At 41.6% G+C, this 18,978-nt stretch overlaps 2 protein-coding genes across 5 annotated transcripts; both read right to left on the bottom strand.

Annotated features, from left to right (window-relative positions):
- Positions 1-3,499: 3,499 nt before the first annotated feature.
- LOC126628103 (DNA replication complex GINS protein PSF2-like) lies at positions 3,500-6,008 on the bottom strand. Of its 2 annotated transcripts, none has more exons than XM_050297688.1 (8): positions 5,825-6,008; positions 5,642-5,716; positions 5,442-5,556; positions 4,824-4,896; positions 4,714-4,744; positions 4,540-4,635; positions 4,230-4,382; positions 3,500-4,036 (listed from the first exon to the last, which is right to left on the bottom strand). In XM_050297688.1, the coding sequence occupies exons 1-8, from the start codon at positions 5,870-5,872 to the stop codon at positions 4,016-4,018; spliced, it is 612 nt and encodes a 203-aa protein (XP_050153645.1). In that variant the 5' UTR covers positions 5,873-6,008; the 3' UTR covers positions 3,500-4,015. The 2 variants fall into 2 exon arrangements, with proteins under 2 accessions (XP_050153645.1, XP_050153644.1); XM_050297687.1 differs by having other exon boundaries at positions 4,824-4,923; positions 5,825-6,006.
- A 9,638-nt stretch (positions 6,009-15,646) lies between these two features.
- Positions 15,647-17,878, bottom strand: LOC126628137 (uncharacterized). 3 transcript variants are annotated; one of them, XR_007625272.1, is made up of 3 exons: positions 16,408-17,588; positions 16,227-16,324; positions 15,647-16,051 (listed from the first exon to the last, which is right to left on the bottom strand). XR_007625272.1 is itself a non-coding variant. In XM_050297726.1 (2 exons), exon 1 carries the CDS (start codon positions 17,832-17,834, stop codon positions 17,289-17,291), a length of 546 nt encoding a protein of 181 aa, XP_050153683.1. In that variant the 5' UTR covers positions 17,835-17,878; the 3' UTR covers positions 16,120-16,143; positions 16,408-17,288. The 3 variants fall into 3 exon arrangements, 2 of the variants coding, with proteins under 2 accessions (XP_050153683.1, XP_050153682.1); XM_050297726.1 differs by lacking the exons at positions 15,647-16,051; positions 16,227-16,324 and adding an exon at positions 16,120-16,143 and having other exon boundaries at positions 16,408-17,878; XM_050297725.1 differs by lacking the exon at positions 15,647-16,051 and having other exon boundaries at positions 16,213-16,324; positions 16,408-17,878.
- Between the last annotated feature and the right edge of the window lie 1,100 nt (positions 17,879-18,978).

Below are 18,978 nucleotides of genomic sequence, written 5' to 3' on the forward strand. Positions count from 1 at the left end.
GAGATGTCTATGGGTTTGGGCAGAGAGAGTGGAAGGAGTAGCTTACATAGCTTCCATTTGAGCTGGGGGAATTGAATCGACCATCGGGAAGATGAAAGTTGCGTTTGGTTCTAGTTCTGGTTATGGGTTCGACGGGTTGCACAGATAGAAGGAAGAAATGAAGAGGAAAGAGAGAGAGAGAGAGAAAGGGTATGTGTTTGGTTCTGGTTCTCAAATGACGATTTTAGCTCCGGACATGAGGGTCAAGTGCATGCTAGTAATAGAAAAACGACGAAAATTTTAATTTTGAGCATAAATTCTAATAGACTTCATCATAAGGGTTTAAATCCATATTTTTTTTACCACATGAGCTATCTTCCGATACCATATAACCATATGGACCATTTATCTGATTTGGCCTTGTGTTTATCCAATTCACAAATATCGAAATTTAAACTCATCCAACAATAATAAATAAATAACAAGAATTGCTGATGTAGGTGATGAGCAAAACTATTTCCGTTTAAAATAACGGTTTGTAAAAGAGAAACACAAAAACAAATCAAATTTGGCGCTAATAAGAGCAGATGAGCCAGCGTGGGACCACACGCGGCTGCAGGGCAGTATATTTCACTTTCTCGCCTTATGCAGGTTTGAAAGAAGATGATGAGGACAATTGCGACCGAGGGCAAGTGCAAATACTCATGCCTTACGTATTGGATGATCGGTCCGTTTTGGACCACCAAGAAGGATCCCATGGCTTTCCTTCCCTCTGCCCATATCCAGCCCCACTTTCAGATACGTTCACGTGGCTCACGCGCTAGTAGCCATACCCTCAACTTTTTCATTGTCCATAGCCATTTTTATGACAATAAATGAGATAATTTATACTGAGCGCTGGTTTGAAATTGTGTTGTTTTAATAAATAAAAAAATAGCTTATCAAAAAATATGAAACATCAAAGAATATCAGACTAGTCCTAAATTTATCTACATTGGAAAGAGAGATTTTATTTTTAATACAAAAAGAGGAGCATATCTTCGGCCAACTCGTCTAAGCCCAAATCCAACATCTGTGTCCATGACTGTTTGGTTGATATTGATGACAAGTTACAAGTTCAAACTTTATGAATGGCATTGTTATTTGAGAAATTCTAAGAAGACTCTCTCAAATGTGACTCTTTATTAATTCTTTGAAACCTCATGTTTTTTGCATGATACTTTATAATATTTTCACGGGATTTGTACCAAAAACATAAGAGGACAGAAAGTCTATAAAGAGTCCTACTTTTGAGAAAATCTCCGCAATATGAAAAACATGGAAAAAAAAAAGGAAACTATTGAGACACAGTGCATTACAAATGTATGATCAACCAAATTATTATAGACATGATATATTTGAACACATGTTTTCTCTCATTAAATTGGCACACCTTGACCCGAATATCGAAATGGATACCAAAATGAAAGCATGTGGCTAACACTCAGAGAGTGACAAAAGCCATAACTGCATAACATGCTAATGATGTGTAAATGCCACAAATAAGTTAGAAAAATCAAAGCAAAATGTATAAAAGCAGGAAAGCACAAATATCTCAACAATAACATTATGCTCATCAAAATTAGAAAGACACTCAAGTCCATACAGAAAGTAGTTATATGAACAATCTAGGTGTATTAATCTACACTCGAGTACTACATGCACGTGAAATTGACGCTAAGCGTATCACAAACGAGTTTTAATGTAAAAACAACTAGTACAAACTAGCATCTATAATAAATTGAATGAACAAAATTGTGCGATGTGAATAGACACGTTAAAAAACAACTGAGAACCAAATATGAATAAATAAAACGTCATCATCACTGTACATAGTTATTTCCCCCTTTGTTTGGTTACAGAACCAACTTTGAAATAAAAAAAGGTCAACCAAATGCCAAACTTGTATTCTTTTTCTTTCCAATTCAAATACTTAATTCTTGGTCACCATCCAAGACTTGAAATTCAACTAAAAGAAAAGGTCACCATCTAACAAAAAAATAAAAAAAACGAACAAAGCATACCACACATTTTCTTCAGGATCAATTATTCAATAACTAAAAGTTAACAGCTTCATTATAGTGTTGGAGGAATTGAGGAATTCGTCATCTCCATTTCAATGTGCCCCTTTCTACTTCTCTCCGCACATCACGTGAGAGGAGATATCGTGAGGGGACGCTAAAACGGGAATTAAAAAGTATTTTCCGTCGAATAGGAATGCAAAAGGTAGATTTTGACCAAATCCCCCTAAACAAATCACTACGCAACCTCCTTAAAACACAGCACACTAGGAAAGACCATGTTGCAATTTACAAACCATTGACTCGCATATCTACTACTATGTTCTATGATCTATCTAACTATTTCGACTTTAAAAAAACACCAACGAATTAAACCAGTGGCCATTTGCCAGGCTGGAAGCCTTGGTAAGCATATGCAACGGCTTACTGGAATTAAACATAATTTAAATACTCACCTATCAATCTGCAATCTCAAAGCTTTTCCCTTTCGGATAAGCTAATGACCAATATAATAACGTTCTTCTGTCAAAGAGAAAGCTAATGATTGCAAAATTGGGACCTCATAAGGGGGAATACAATAATTACCAATAAAATAAGACCTTGAAATTATTTATGAAAAACAACTAGGCGTATATCCTAATCATACGTTAATCTATGAAGACTCTTAAAAGTTTTTCTCGTAAGTCGTAAGCGCTTTTGCTGGAGGCACTTTTATTAAAGACGTCAAATTTTCAATAAAAATTTAAGTACTTCCTAGAGAAGCACTAGTATGAAGCACTTCTAAATGCTTTTACAATACACACATTACCAATTTTTTCTTGGTTATCTAAAAACGCTTTTAGCTATCGAAATAGCACTGTCTAAGTCCCAATATGTCATTCAATTTAATTTTCTTTTCCTAGAACTTGAGCATTAGACATCTAAAATCCATCAGTTACCCTCTGTTTATGGGTTGTACTTTGGCCTAATATTGAACACAAAACTGGACAACCAAAATGCATGTGGCAAACAGACACTCTTATAAATTACCCCTTTAATATAGGGTGGGGGCAGAGGGAACAGGAGGCATGTTATGACCCAATCAACTTGGACCACTGAGGAATATCCAAATGTCGATCCAGTCATTAAGATTCCTTTTTATGATTCTGGAAATAAAGATAGACATCAAGCAAATAATTAATTTTAAAAAAAAACAAAAAAAGTAGCAGACACAATTATTTACAGTTTTCTATGTTTATTTCTTGTTGATTTGAGGCCACCACAATTATTACGGCTAATTATTCTCAAAACTACTTTTTAGACAGCAAATTGTTCTGTCCTAAAGATATTTCAAAATTATAGATTTGGAGTAGTGATTCTCTCCAAAGTGCATGAGAAAGCAACCTATAATGCTATATAAAACTTATTCCCACCTATCTAGGTACACAAGAAAAGCATCAACAATGGAAACAGGCAGAGTCTTGATCCAATAGTTTATGCATCAAGCTAATATCTGTTCTTATATGTTTCTGAATACATGAGTACCATGAGAGAGAGAGAGAGAGAACTATAATTTCAACAAAATAAGCTTGCATCATGAGTTACAATCACTCGGTTATCGTTTTTGCAATGTTAAAAATTTGATTGGGATAGACTGGTTAAAAGCTTCCAAAGTGCTGTTTAGTTATCAAACACCAATGAACTAGAAAAGGAGGAAGGCCCTAAAGAGATTAGTGGTCTATGGATCGAACACCAAGCAATCAACCTATCACAGGCCAATATTACATAAGCAAAGCGATCTAAAAAGCTAGATCCTAGGTACCAGGATGAACTAGGCAAAAGAAGACCGGGAAACATGCACCTATGTGTACAATCTTTCTATAGTCACAGGGTTATTACTAAAAATGGCTTTCGGTGAAAGAAGTACTTTCCTTGCGAGCATACTGAAATTAGTGGTTTGCTGAATTGAAAGGTACGTGTTGCCTCTACAAAAGCTTTTACCGTCTCCGCAGAGGGCGCTGAAAAAAAATAAAATAGAGTTAATAAACCTTTTATAAACAATATGTGTCTTAGATACACAAATCAAATATAACCAGTCACAGTTGTTAGTGAGACAAATTGTCTCTCCCAACAAATAACACAAATAATCGCTTCACCTTCGCAATTCTACTAAACAAAGAAAAGAGAAGTATGGATCACATAGCCACATACTCTTGGTATATTGTCAGTCGCTTGTGGCCGTCTGGTGGACATTCCATCTGGATTTGGAACCAGCTCTGGACTGCCATGCTTATAAAATGCCTGTAAGGCTCTTCCAACAAATGGGCGAACTAAATTCACTTCCATGGCAGATAGATCCTTCACCTGCAAGTACAAATCAAATCTGCTCAAGAGCACCACTCAAAAGGGATGTGCAGATGGATATATTACCAACATACATGAATTCCATATTATATAACATTTCATTCGAAGTAGTTCCGAATCAGCTCATCCAATTGCACCATAAAATAAATGCACATACCATCACTGCAGAAGAGTGAGCTTCCTCGAATGATTCTAAGCTACTCTCAACCTTATGAAACCTTACATCCTTTATGTCGTTGATAAGAGACCTCACCTATTAGAAATAACTACAGTGAGATCATTGCAAATAGGGTTGATGGTTAAATACAGGTTGAAAGAGTCCTGAACTCACCATATACATGTCAGGAATGTCACCAGGTGCACTATCATAAAAAAAGTTAGAGATGCCATCAACATATTTTACAATGAAATATAGAATATGTACAATGATTCACAACTTACTATTCAAAAAGAAGGCTAGAGATTTCAACATAATGGAAAGGTAGAACTTGAAATGCTGCCTGCGAATCACGCTCTGCTTCCAAAATCCGAGTCAAGTTTTCTATTCCCAGGACATAATAAGTTAAATGAATGGAATGCATTAGATTACTTGTAGCATATGGCTAGAGAGTTCAACATAATGGAAATTCGTTTGAGTTCCAATCCCATGTTAAGTAATAAGTACTACCAAATTCAACAAATGAACAGGTTCCAATTAATACGAATTATTTTTTTGGTAAAGACCGAAGACAATTAAATACGTATTATTTCAATATTGCATTTACACATTGAAAAAAAACACACGTTAACCTAAAAACTCTCACATATTAACTGCTGATGCGCAAGCATTTCCAACAAAACACCCCACAGCGGCAGCCAAAAGAAGCAAGACGAATTTTGAACTATTTGCAATGAAAAAGGCAGCATGGTAACGACCCAAATCCATCCATCATCAAAGCATAAAAATCTACTAGACATTAAAACAAATCAATCCATTTAAGCACATTTCTTCGACATTCTTAGATTAACATGTCACAAACACAGAACCATTCATCGAACTAACACCAAAGCAGGACTCACCGATAGACATCCACTCTGGGGGCCGAATTGTACATTTCCCTCTCTTCTTCATAGCAATTGCCAGCCACAACGGTACTTGGGTTGCCATTTGTGGGTAGAATGGACCGAAATCTCCCTGTAAATCCATGATACAAGTTACCCACCTGCAGTAAACCAGCTCAATCTTCCATACAATAACATGAACAGAGCGAAGAACATACACAAAGCATGTTGAGAGGGTCCATTCGCATATTGGGGACAATCTCCACCATTTCATCTTCGGCCATAAACTCGACCTGCGATTTCGAATTCAAATTAAATTCACAGAAATGATTGATATTAAAAACAAAACAACCACAGTAAGCTAATAAAACAGATGAACACGAAGTGGGAGAGAGCTGAACCTCTTCGCCGGAAAAGACAGACAGGCTGGGATCGGTTTGGCCGGCCATCCCTTGAAGTATCGACACCGGTGAAGAATTGAGAGTGATAGCGTTGCAATTTGAACTCGAGTTAAGTCAATTGGGGTCAAATATTTGGGGATGCGGAATGGAATGGCGTGGACGCGTGTAACATAATTGGCGCTGCGCAATTGGGGATTTATAAACCCTATCTTTGGTGGCGGGAAAATTGGTTTTCATTGCTTAGGCCAACTCCAACGGTCCAACCCATGGCCTAAAACCAATAATTTCCCTTTTATTCCGCCCTCAATTCTAGTTTGGACCTAAAACCTAAAACTTAAAAAATAAAAAATAAAAAAAAGGCAGAAATCGGCCCAGATTTTGCCCATAAAATGGTGTGGACCCAACCAGCGTGAGTGAAACTCGGCGCTTGAGCGCCAAACACCCCCAGGATACGTGGGTGACGCGCCAAGGCTAAGACCGGCATGGCCCCACCCATGTGGACATGTCGGCCACTTGCGCCAGAGATCCAACGGCTCATTCTAATCCAACAGCTGAGATAAACAAGCCATTGGTTGATCCAACGGCCTACATTTGAATTTTTTTTATATTTATATATTTATTGAATCCAACGGCTAAAATAATTAAAAATATATTAAACTCAAAATTCACCCAAAAACTCTATAAATACCTATGTATTTATTCAAACATCCACACAAAACTCACTTTTCTCCTACAATTCTTCCAATTTTTCTTTCTACTATTTCTTCCAATTTTCAAAATTTTCAAGATGGCAAAAGAGCATATTAGAGGTCGTAATTGGACCTTTGAGGAAGATGTTGCTTTATGTTTGACATAGGTTTCTATTAGCGAAGATGGTGTCGTTGGCACGAATCAAAATAAAAAGGTTTTGTGGGGTAAAATCGTTGATAAGTTCAATGAAAACTACAATGCCGACCGAAGGGAAGGTGGTGGTGTTTATGATCAGTGGAAGGTTATCAACAAAGCGTGCACTTTATGGAAGGGAAGCTTGGAGATAGCCGTGATTGACATGGCTAATGGAAGGAGCGCCCCAAAAGTTGTGAGTTTCTTTGTTGATATTTTATTCATCATGTATATAATATTATTTTGCAACTAATTATTTTTTTGTATTTCTTGGAACACCCTCAAGGATTGTCACAAGACAAGAACTACACCAAAAAATCAAGCTTTTAAGTTGCATCAGCTTGGAACGCCCTCAAGGATTGTCCAAGGTGGGGAACCGATGCAGACCAACAATGGGGAAGATTATTTCATAGTGAAGCCCCACAGATAAATGATGTCAATGAAGGTGTCAATGAATTGACCCTAACTTATTCTTTTGTAAGCCCCCCGAGAAGAAATAAGCAAAACGACACAAAGAGAAAAGGGAAGTCCCAAGATCCAATTAGTGCACAAATTGCTACCAGATTTGCGAGATTGACCAAAAGTCGTAGCTCTCGGGAGGAAGAAGCGGCCCGAATGCGTTTGGCCATTACGCACGAAAGGGATAGGGAGCAAGAAAGGTTCGAAAGTAATTTCATGATGGAGGATCTCAACAAATACACTCCATAGAGGAATAAGTTCTTGCGTGATAAGTAAAAGGAAATTTTGCGAAGGCATGCCACAAGGAGTATATTTCAAGATGATGATTCATTTCAAGGTTGTATCCCAAGTCCATCACCAAGGCAAGATAGTGGATATCATTATTAAGTTTATGTAGTTTATGAATTATCGATTGTATTAAGTTTATGTTGTTTATTAATTGTCGTTTGTATTAAGTTTATGACTTATTAATTATTGTGTGTATTAAATTTATGGCTTATTAATTATTGTTTCTATTAATCTAGATGTCTTCAATAATTATTGTACTTATTGTTGCACACTTTGAAATAGAATAGATGCCTTCAATAATTTTGACAACGTACTAGACAAAAGACTTGTCACAAGAAGACACTTCAATTTATTACTAGAAAATACCAACATAGTACACTTAAAATTATTACATAAAATAACAACATTGATGAGATATTGATGATTTCGAGGAAACAAAAACACTTTGAAAGTTGGAAGATTGGTGAATATGTTGTGTGATGGTTAGATATTCAACATATGGTATATATAGAGGATGATTGAAGGTTTGTATTTCATGTGTTTAGGTTTGTGTTTCATATGTTTCATGTGTTTTGTATGTGTTTGTACCATACTTGACCAATCCCGAAACTACCGAGTACCGGCCAACGCTATACTGTCAAGGACCCAGAAGAGTTCCCCTCCGACCAGGAGGCCAATCACTACTCGACACGTGTCAAGATTAGAAGCCAATCAGAGCGCAGCACGTGTCAACATCAAGAACCAATCATAACATGACACATGTTAATGTGACAAAGCTACAAGTTTTTCTATAAATAGGGGTCATCCCCCCACAATATTGCTTAATGCCATTTTGTGTTAAATCATTCACAAGAACTCACTAAATTGAGAGCTTGATCCTTTGTACTTGTGTAAGCCCTTCACTACTAATAAGAACTCCTCTACTCCGTGGACGTAGCCAATCTGGGTGAACCACGTACATCCTGTGTTTGCTTATCTGTCTCTATTCATTTACGTACTTATCCTCACTAGTGACCGAAGCAACCAAGCGAAGGTCACAAAACCTGACACTTTCTGTTGTACCAAAGTCTTCGCTGATTTTGTGCATCAACATTTGGCGCCGTCTGTGGGAACGACACTTATTCCTACTCTCTTCAGCTGTGTCAAGCTGGTTTCTATCATTCGTACACTTTCTTTTGACCAGGCATCCCTCTCCAACATGGGAAGCGAAGGAAGCCACAGCACACAGAATGACACCCCCCTTGCACATAGTGCGAAGCAACGAAAGAAGGAAGGAAAACGAGTTCTTCTTCAAGCTAAAGTCGATGAGTTGGAAGCTCAGAACAACAAGATAGCAATGAGGAATGAGGTCCTCCAGGAGCAATATGAGAAGCTCTTCGAGACACTCCACGAAGCTAGGCAAGCTCAGACACGCGAGCTTGTTGCCCCCGTGGAAGTCAACCATCAACTGGGTGCCCTCCAACATGGAGGGTCACATGCATTCGACATAGATATCCCTGATAGGGAACAGATTACCCCTCGACTTGATAATCAACATGAGGCTTCTCTTAACCCAGTTGCTTCGACCCGAACCATGAGAAGTGGAGGGAGACACCTCTTTGCTGAAAGGGCAGAAGGATCGAAAGCCGTCTTTCGCGATTGTCGGGATTTCCTGAAGCAACGTCGAGAGAATTCCATCCATATAAGCTCAAAGATCAATGACCCAAGGATTTCTGAGAGACTCGGTCCCCTGCCACGGCCCAAGCCGGCCACCAATTTGGGGAAGGGGCAACAAGTCCTAGAGAGACATGAGGGTACAGGGGACTCAGAGGTGTTCCGACAGACATACCCTGGAAGCCAGTACAGCGAGTCCAGGGAAAAATCACATGCCCTTGATCAAACCTTCCTAATTCCAATAGGAGATGGAGATTTACGAAAGAAAGCTCCAGTGACACATAACTCCGCTCAGGACCCCCTTGTCCTACAACTTCTTGAGGAAGTAAACAAGTTGAAGGCTGAACGTCAGGCTGAAATACCTGACTGGAACCAACCCAGGCCTGGCCCTCTTACAAGGAGGATCCTCAACACCCCCATTCAAGCAAAGACAAAGCAAAAGCTTGGCTTGCAACTTTATACTGGAAAAGAGGACCCGATTGAGCACCTTAACCTCTTTGAGTCCACCATGGCATACCGGATGCACACCGACGAAGAGCGATGTCTTCTCTTCCCCTCCACCCTCTCTAGTGGAGCTCTAAATTGGTATTGTCGTCTTACACCTGAGACGGTAGACTCATTTGAGGAATTGAGGAAACTATTTGTTTCCCAACACATTTTCCAAACCGATCGCTTGCACTCTGCAGATGACTTGTACACTATCCGCCAGAAGCCAGACGAGTCATTACGTATGTATGCTGGCCGCTTCAGCCATGAATACTCCCGGTGTGCCGAGGCAGACGACAAGACTGCCCTCAAAGCCTTCACGGCAGGCCTACGTGATTGTTTCTTTAAATACATGATCAATGCCAATACTTGGAAGACTTACTCTGAGGTGATGGCGCAGGCTTATAACCATGCCTCCGCCGAGGCAAAGACATATCAGGAGAAACCCCCTACAACCATCCTTTATCAACAAGTGGGAGGTGGAAGCCAGACTCACCTAAATGAGAAGACCTCGACTTTCCAAACAGCAGTGGCACCTCCCCATGCCTTGCATAATGCTTCACCGAATCAACAGACATATCAATTTCAAGGCAAGAGGAAGGATTTCCATCCTCACCACTCTCCTTTCAGTAAAAAGAGTAAGGGACACTATCCCGATAACCAAGGGTATCGCCACAATAACGCTCGCCCCCAGGCAGTCAATGCAGTGGGTCAAACCCGCGTCAAGATACCCCCTACCCCAAGGTATGAGACATACACGCCCTTGAATGCCACATGCGCGGCCATTTACCCCAGCATAGCTCACCTGATACCAAAGCCAAAGCCGAGGCACCCAGATTACACGCCCCCGAATAACGCGGGCATGTTTTGTTGCTACCATGAGCATAACGGCCATGATAGCGAGAAATGTATCATCCTCCGTGATCGTATTGAAGCTTTGGCACGAGAAGGAAAAATTGATCAATTCCTCCTTCACCCTCAAAGGGATAACCGTAACCAACGCCAGGTGAATGTCATATATTCCATAAGCGGCGGCACACCCATATCTGAATCTTCCAATAGGGCCATGAAAAACAGTGAACGAATTCTGAGGCCTGGTCACCAAGTGTTTCACGTGGAAGACATCAGGGGAGGGAAGTATCAAAAGCCTAACTGGGATCCGATATGTTTCTACCCTGAGGAAGAAAGAGGCATCATCTACCCTCATAACGACCCATTGATCGTGGAGGCTCACATAGCCAACTTTGATGTTCGACGAATCCTCGTAGACACAGGGGCTTCGGTCAATATCATGTTTGCCGAAGCTTTCAGGGCACTCAGTGTAGCTGAACACTTGCTCGATCGCTCGATTTCTCCTCTGATAAGCTTCTCCGGTGATATCGTGCAACCCTTAGGGAGCATACATTTACCCTTTACTATTGGTACAGGCCCTTACACGGCTACCATTACCACTAACTTCCTAGTGGTTGACTGCCCAACGGCATACAATGTCATATTTGGGCGCACAGGCATCAATGATCTCAAGGCTATGGTATCCACGCATATGCTGTTGATGAAATTTCCAACCCCCCATGGCAACGGCTACATCAGAGGAGATCAGCTTAGTGCACGATCATGTTACAACACTTCAGTTAAGCAACAACACTTGCCCGGACCCAAGGAAACCCTGTCTGTACATGACCAAGTCACAAAGACCAGCCTAGATGAAGCGAACTTGGATCTTCCTGATAGCAACAATCAACCCGATGATCCTCGAGATGACTCTTTCACCCAGCAAGCCCAACCTGCTGAAGAGTTGGAGAAGGTACCTATCTCAAGAGATTATCCAGATCGCATGGTGAAGATTGGCACCACATTGTCACCACCCCTTCGGTTAGCATTGATATCTTTTTTTAAAGAGAACACTGAAGTCTTCGCCTGGTCATACGAGGACATGCCAGGCATCTCTCCCGATGTCATCTGTCATCGTTTGAGTATTGACCCCAAGATCAAGCCGGTGAGACAGAAGCGAAGATCTTATGACGCTGAACGATACGAGGCAATGAAAGCAGAAGTTGAAAAACTCAAAGGCATAGGCTTTGTCCGCGAAGTCAATTACCCGACATGGGTAGCAAATGTGGTCCTTGTTAAGAAAAATCCGACCAAAGAAAGTCTTTTGCTTCAAAAGGTCTTGTGGAGAATGTGTGTTGACTACACCGACCTAAACAAAGGGTGTCCGAAAGATAGCTTCCCTCTTCCTCTTATTGACAGACTTATAGACTCTACGGCCGGGTGTGAACTCCTGAGCTTCATGGATGCTTACTCAGGATACAACCAAATCCTCATGAACCCTTCGGATCAAGAACACACAGCCTTCACTACCGACAGGGGACTATACTGCTATAAAGTCATGCCTTTCGGCCTAAAGAATGCAGGAGCGACTTATCAGAGACTAGTCAACTCAATGTTCGCCGAGCAGATTGGGAAGAGCATGGAAGTTTACGTTGATGATATGTTAGTCAAGAGCAAACATGCTGACCAACACATCACCAACCTATCTGAAACTTTCACTATTTTGAAGAGGTATCGAATGAGGTTAAACCCCAACAAATGTGCCTTCGGCGTAGGCTCTGGCAAATTCTTAGGTTTCATGATTAGCCAACGAGGCATTGAAGCTAATCCCGAGAAGATCAAAGCAATCCTCGACATGAAGGAACCGGTAACTTCAAAGGACATCCAGAGCCTTACTGGCAAGGTGGCAGCCTTAACCAGGTTCATTTCTAAGGCCACAGACAAATGTGCTCCCTTTTTTAAAGCACTTAAGGGAAGTAGGAAGTACATTACATGGACTGATGAATGTGCCGAGGCATTCAAAAACCTCAAGGAGTACATGAGTAAAGCCCCTCTACTCTCCAAGCCCGAGGTAGGAGACATTCTCATTATCTACATATCGGTATCAGCTTCAGCCGTAAGTTCCGTTCTCATTCGAAAGGATGGGAATATTGAGCGACCTGTCTACTACGCTAGCAAAGCCTTACAAGATGCGAAGACACGGTACTCTAACATTGAGAAATTGGCTCTGGCATTGGTCATGTCTGCTCGAAAACTCCGCCCTTACTTCCAAACGCACTCCATCATCGTGCTTACCAATTATCCTCTTCGACAGATACTCCAAAGTCCTGACACTTCAGGGCGAATGATCAAATGGGCAATAGCGTTGGGTGAGTTTGACATCTCCTACCAACCAAAGCCAGCTGAGAAGGGCCAAGCAGTGGCAGACTTCATTGCCGACTTCACATATCCGGTTGACATTGCTTCTACACCTGAAGCAGTGGCTTCATTACCCCCGGAAGCTCAGAAGATAGAACCAACAACCCCAGCATGGAGTCTGTATGTTGATGGCTCATCCAACCAACAGGGCTGTGGAGCGGGACTAGTCTTGACTACACCCGACAAAGTAGCAATGGAGTATGCTCTTCGTTTCAAATTCAAGGCATCAAATAATGAGGCCGAGTATGAAGCCCTTCTAGCAGGATTACGTTTGGCCAAACACCTCGGGGTTAAACAAATTGATATTTTCAGTGACTCCCAATTGGTGGTCAACCAGGTTACCAACAACTTTGATGCTAAGGACAGCTCCATGGCAGCATATCTTGCGCAAACACAACTTTTGCTCAAGCACTTCCACTACCAGATCACCCAAGTTCCTCGAGCGGCAAACAGTCATGCAGACGCCCTGGCTCGCCTCGCCTCGGCTGTGGAAGACAAGATTGGAAGAAAAATTCATGTCGAACTGTTGGCAACACCAAGCACCATGGCCGCAGAAGTATGCAACTTACAACAGGGGGATAGTTGGATCACCCCGATCTATAATTTCCTTGCTCATGGCACCCTCCCAAATGATAAAGTCCAGGCTAAGCAAATTCGATACAAGTCTACCCGCTACCTGATCATCAATGATCAACTCTATAAGCGAGGTTTTAGCCTGCCATACTTAAGGTGTCTTACGCCTGCCGAGGCGGAAATCGTCCTTCGGGAAATACATGAGGGAGTCTGTGGAGATCATGCTGGATCTCGGTCCCTAGCACACAAGACTTTTCGCCAAGGATATTACTGGCCAACACTCCACCAGGATGCCATCAAAGTATCCCGCTCATGTGACAAATGTCAACGATATGCGGCTATTCCTCATTCCCCTCCAGAGCCTCTTACTCCTATGATCAGCCCTTGGCCCTTCGCCCAGTGGGGACTTGATTTGATCGGCCCAATGCCGGCAGGGAAGGGCAAAGTCTGTTACGCAGTCGTTACAGTGGACTACTTCACAAAGTGGGCCGAAGTAGAACCCTTGGCAACCATTACTGAGGCAAAGATAGAAGACTTCGTGTGGAAGAACATCCTTTGTAGATTCGGCATTCCCAATGCGATAGTCACTGACAATGGGCGACAGTTCGACAACAAGAAGTTCAGGTTGTTCTGCTCTAAGTTCAACATCAACTTATGCTTTGCCTCTCCAGCTCATCCCCAGTCTAATGGACAAGTTGAGGCCATCAACAAAATAATCAAGCGCACTTTGAAAACCAGCTTGGACAAAGCTAAAAGCTGTTGGCCAGAATTTGTACCCCAAGTTCTTTGGTCATATCGCACTTCATATCGGACTTCAACAGGAGAAACTCCATTCTCACTTGCCTTTGGCACAGAGGCGGTTGTCCTTGTTGAGCTCGAGCAAGCAACATTCCGAGTCCAGAACTACATTCAAAGTGAAAATGACAAACAACTCACCCTCAACTTGGATTTAGTCGAGGAACACAGAAACCAAGCTCACTTGAGGAATGTCGCCTACAAGCAGCGCATCTCCAACTATTATGATTCTAGGGTCAAGCCTCGTTCTTTCAAAATAGGAGACTGGGTCTTAAAGAAAAGATTACTCTGCGACAGAGTCCCGAGTGAAGGCACACTTAGTCCAAACTGGGATGAACCGTATGAAGTCATTGGCATCAGTCGCCCTGGCTCTTACACACTTAGAAGCTCCGATGGCAAGACCCTTGGCCATCCATGGAACGCTGATCACTTGAAGTACTACTACAAATAGACTCACGATGTACAAGTGTTGAGCTATAGCCGTTTGGCATCCTATGTAATGAAGGCCATTTGGCAATGAATTCAATAAAGAGGTAATTTAGCCAACTCAGCCCTCACTCTTTTACATTCATAGCAAGCGATGCCGGAACCCTTCTCAATCAGAAAGCAATCCGTCTTCCACAGTCACTACAAAACAAGCAAATGAAGACCGTGTCAAGCGCCAAAAAAAAAACAGCTTCATCCAAAAAGCTTCACCCGAAAAGCTTCACCTCCAAAGCTTCACCTAAAAAGCTTCACCCAAAAAGCTTCACCCGAAAAGCTTCACCTCCAAAGCTTCACCCACAAAGCTTCACCTAAAAAGCTTCACCCACAAAGCTTCACCTAAAAAGCTTCACCCGAAAAGCTTCACTTAAAAAAGCTTCACCTACAAAGCTTCACCTAAAAAATCTTCACCTAGAAAGCTCCCTCTACATACTTTCACCATCAAAGCTTCACCCACAAAGCTTCACCTAAAAAGCTTCACCCAAAAAGCTTCACCCGAAAAGCTTCACCTCCAAAGCTTCACCCACAAAGCTTCACCTAAAAAGCTTCACCCACAAAGCTTCACCCAAAAAAAAAAAAAAACTTCACCCGAAAAGCTTCACTTAAAAAAGCTTCACCTACAAAGCTTCACCTAAAAAATCTTCACCTAGAAAGCTCCCTCTACATACTTTCACCATCAAAGCTTCACCATCAAAGCTTCACCTAGAAAGCTTCATCTACAAAGCTTCACCATCAAAGCTTCACGTAGAAAGCTTCATCTACAAAGCTTCATCTACAAAGCTTCACCATCAAAACTTCACCTAGACAGCTTCAACACCAAAGCTTCACCTACAAAGCTTCAACACAAAACCTTGCTCCAAATAAACAAATTTTGTTCACAAAACCCAAGATGCCCTTGAACTTGTACAAAAACACTTGGGTAAGCATAAACATTTTTTGTTTTACACCCACAAGGGCCCAAAATTTTCCTTCTTATTTATTCACTTATATATGTTCCCAAACATATTATAATAGATCCAACAACAAGCCAAAGTCCCAAGTTTCATAATGGACAAAAGTACAAGCAATTCATCAATAATGAAGGTGCTACAAAAATTGGAATCTGCCCCAAAATAGAAATCCAACCCAAGAGACTTTTTTTCTCTCTCCCTCTTCCGCCTCCTTTCATCTATCAAATTTCTGCAACCTCTGCTCTTCTCCAATGGAGCTGAATTTTGGACACCCTATAGTTCTTGAGCATATGAACAACTTTCAAGAAGGAACCATTTCTGTTTGAACGACGGAAATTAAAGTGTTGAAGCTCTAAACATGATAGTCGGCTTCTTGCAGATTTCGAAGCTGTTGTGATGTTTCGAAGATCTGGAAATATTTAACCGTTAGTTCATCCTGAATTTTTGATTTGTTATGAAAGAGTCGATGAGGAACAACTTCAATGAAGAAAGCATACCGATCTGAACAAGAGAAAATGGAGTTTCGAAGCTCACAACAAATCTGACGGGTTGACAGAAAAATAATAACCAGTCATTCATCATACCTGGATTTCTGGAGTTATACTGCTCCGAGGGATCTCAAATTTGGATATGTTGTAGTTCACAAGCTGAGGAACCACTTCAATGAAGAAAGCATGCTGATCTGAGCAAGAGAAAATAGAGTTTCAAAGCTCACAACAAATCTGACGGGTTGACAGACAAATGATAAACAGTCACTCATCATACCTGGATTTCTGGAGTTATACTGCTCCGAGGGACCTCAAATTTGGATATGTTGTAGTTCACAAGTTAAGGAACAACTTCGATGAAGAAAGTATGTTGATCTGAACAAGAGAAAATGGAGTTTCGAAGCTCACAACAAGTCTGACGGATTAACAGAACATTGATGAACAGTTACTCATCATACTTGAATTTCTGAAGTTGTACTACTCCGATGGATCTCAAATTTGGATATGTTGTAGTTCACAAGATAAGGAAAAACTTTCATGAAGACGACTTTGCAATCTGAGCTATAGAGAAAGGTGTTATCTTGCATCCACTCAGGCTGATTAGTGGAAACGAAAAACAATTCCACCAAAGAAAAGATGAAAAAGAGAGAAAAGCTACTAATTGCACTTGATCTTGTCTAGTCAATAGCATGCAGCATCAAACACACAAAAGTTGGAAATATTTTTAGATAAAGCATATACGAATGTGTGACATCGAAACAAGAATTCGTTACTTTGACAAATTAGTAACACGCGAGACACCTCATTCGGCAACTCTCTTCGCCTGAAAACTTGGGGGACTCCCACCATATGCTACTGCACCTTGATACTCGGCAGTCTCACAACCACTCAGTGACTTGGATTTTTCAAGTCTCCAACCGAGAAGTTTTCCTCACTCGGGAAATTAAGGGAACACTACCTCAAACTACATGCTTCACTCACAAAGCTTCAACAATACAGGTTTCAACAAAAGCAAAAATTCAAAGAACTTTATGAAGAAGGCTTTGGTGTATTTAACACAATATGTTGAAATGAAGCAAAGCTTATTTATTAATATTTTCGATAAGCCACAAATATGTACATATACATGAGTCAAAATAAACAAACAAAAGGGAGTCTTCACAAAGGTTGCTTAGGGGAAGTCTCAGCAGTCGGTAGAGCCCCAGAAAGAGAAAGCACCGGAGGGTGGTTATCCGGAGCCTCAGTACTTGACAAAACCCCAGAAGGAGGAGGCATTGGAGGTTCATCATTTGAAGCTTCATTACCAGGTACAGCCCCAGAGGACGAAGGCAATAAATGCCTTTGGAACAAACCCACAAACCGCTGATGATCAAGTAAAACCTTACCATCAGATTCCTTCATCTGGTCAAGCTTCCTCTTCATGTTTGTAGCATAGTCATGGGCGAGCCGGTGCAACTGCTTATTCTCATGCTTGAGCCCTCTAATCTCCTGTTTGAGACTCATCACTTCAGCAGCCAATGATTCAACTTGGCGGGTTCTAGCAAATAGGCGTTGGGCCATATTAGACACAGAACCTGCACACTGAACACTAAGAGCCAAATAGTCCTTAACAGCCAACTCATCAGACCGTTTGGAAAGTAGTCTGTTATCTTTGGGAGTGAGAAGGTTCCTGGCCACCACTGCAGCGGTCATATCATTCTTCATCACAGAATCCCCAACGGTAAGAGGACCAGTAGGGGATATGAAGGATGGGCGCCATATGTTATCTGGAGAAGGCGTGGCTGTCTCTTCTCCAAGGTTCAAGTCAAAACGACGGTCGGAGGGTCCAGACATTTTCAAATGTGTTGAAGAGGGAAGAGGTCAGACAAATCAAGATCTTAGAAGTGCAAGAAATGAGCTTCTACTGGTAGAGATTCAAGTGTGCTGTGGAACTTAATGCCAGCCTCTATAAAAATCTGCACTCGACGGAGCTTCAGAAATCGAAGAGGCGTTTGCTTTCTCAAAAGCTGGACTGCTCAGAGACCACGAGGGCCGATCTCAGAAATCGAAGAGGCGTTTGCTTTCTCAAAAGCTGGGCTGCTCAGAGACCACGAGGGCCGATCTCAGAAATCGAAGAAGCACCTGCTTTTTCAGCCTCGTCAGCACCTGTCACATGCACAATCAGCTTTGCGGAAATTACGGGCACTCTGTCGAAGATTTCTGGTGAAGTAGAAAGCACGTGAATCTTACTGATCAATCACCGCTCTCCATATGCACCATCAACTCCTCGGGTACCACATATAACTTTGTCAAAGATCTCTGACAAAGTTTAGGCACGAGAATTTCGAAGTTCCAGCTACCCTACTATTACCCATAAGGGTAAAGGAACAGCACCACTGCTTGACAACTGGAAAGTCCCTATATGTGTCGACCTCCGTGTTTTGCGGCAAGACAGGTTGGCAAGAACGTCCAACCTTTACTCACATTCGAGAAAAGACTCCCAACATAATTACTTTCTCAAAAATCAGAGTAGCACCGCTTTCCGAATCTCGAGAGTCAGATCCTCGACGGGATTGCTTGTTCGAAAACCGAAGAGGCACAACTCTCAGAACTTCGAGAGCCAGATTTCCTTAGATAAAGCTTGTCTGTAATCTTCACACGTAATATCAGCTTTCCAGATACCACATACCACTTTTTCAAAGTGCTCTGACAAAATTAAAACACGTGAAGCTGGCAGCTCCCACTACATTGCTGTGACCAAGAAGGGTAAAGGAATAGCATTACTACTTGTTATTGGGAAATCCCTATATACATTGACCTCCCTCCTCAACGGACAGGCAAACCTGCAAAAATGCTCAACCCTTTCTCG

Source organism: Malus sylvestris, chromosome 7 (genome assembly GCF_916048215.2).
Source record: "Malus sylvestris chromosome 7, drMalSylv7.2, whole genome shotgun sequence".
Taxonomy (NCBI): domain Eukaryota; kingdom Viridiplantae; phylum Streptophyta; class Magnoliopsida; order Rosales; family Rosaceae; genus Malus; species Malus sylvestris.

Bases quoted from the DNA above. Each gene is read 5' to 3' on its own strand.
- LOC126628103 (XM_050297687.1), bottom strand. From the start codon at position 5,872: ATGGCCGGCCAAACCGATCCCAGCCTGTCTGTCTTTTCCGGCGAAGAG. The intron at 4,924-5,441 runs GTGAGTCCTGCT...TCCTGGGAATAG, and splicing joins CCCAGAGTGGATGTCTATCG to AAAACTTGACTCGGATTTTG. The intron at 4,636-4,713 runs GTGAGTTCAGGA...TATTTCTAATAG, and splicing joins ACATTCCTGACATGTATATG to GTGAGGTCTCTTATCAACGA.
- LOC126628137 (XM_050297726.1), bottom strand. From the start codon at position 17,834: ATGAAGAATGATATGACCGCTGCAGTGGTGGCCAGGAACCTTCTCACT.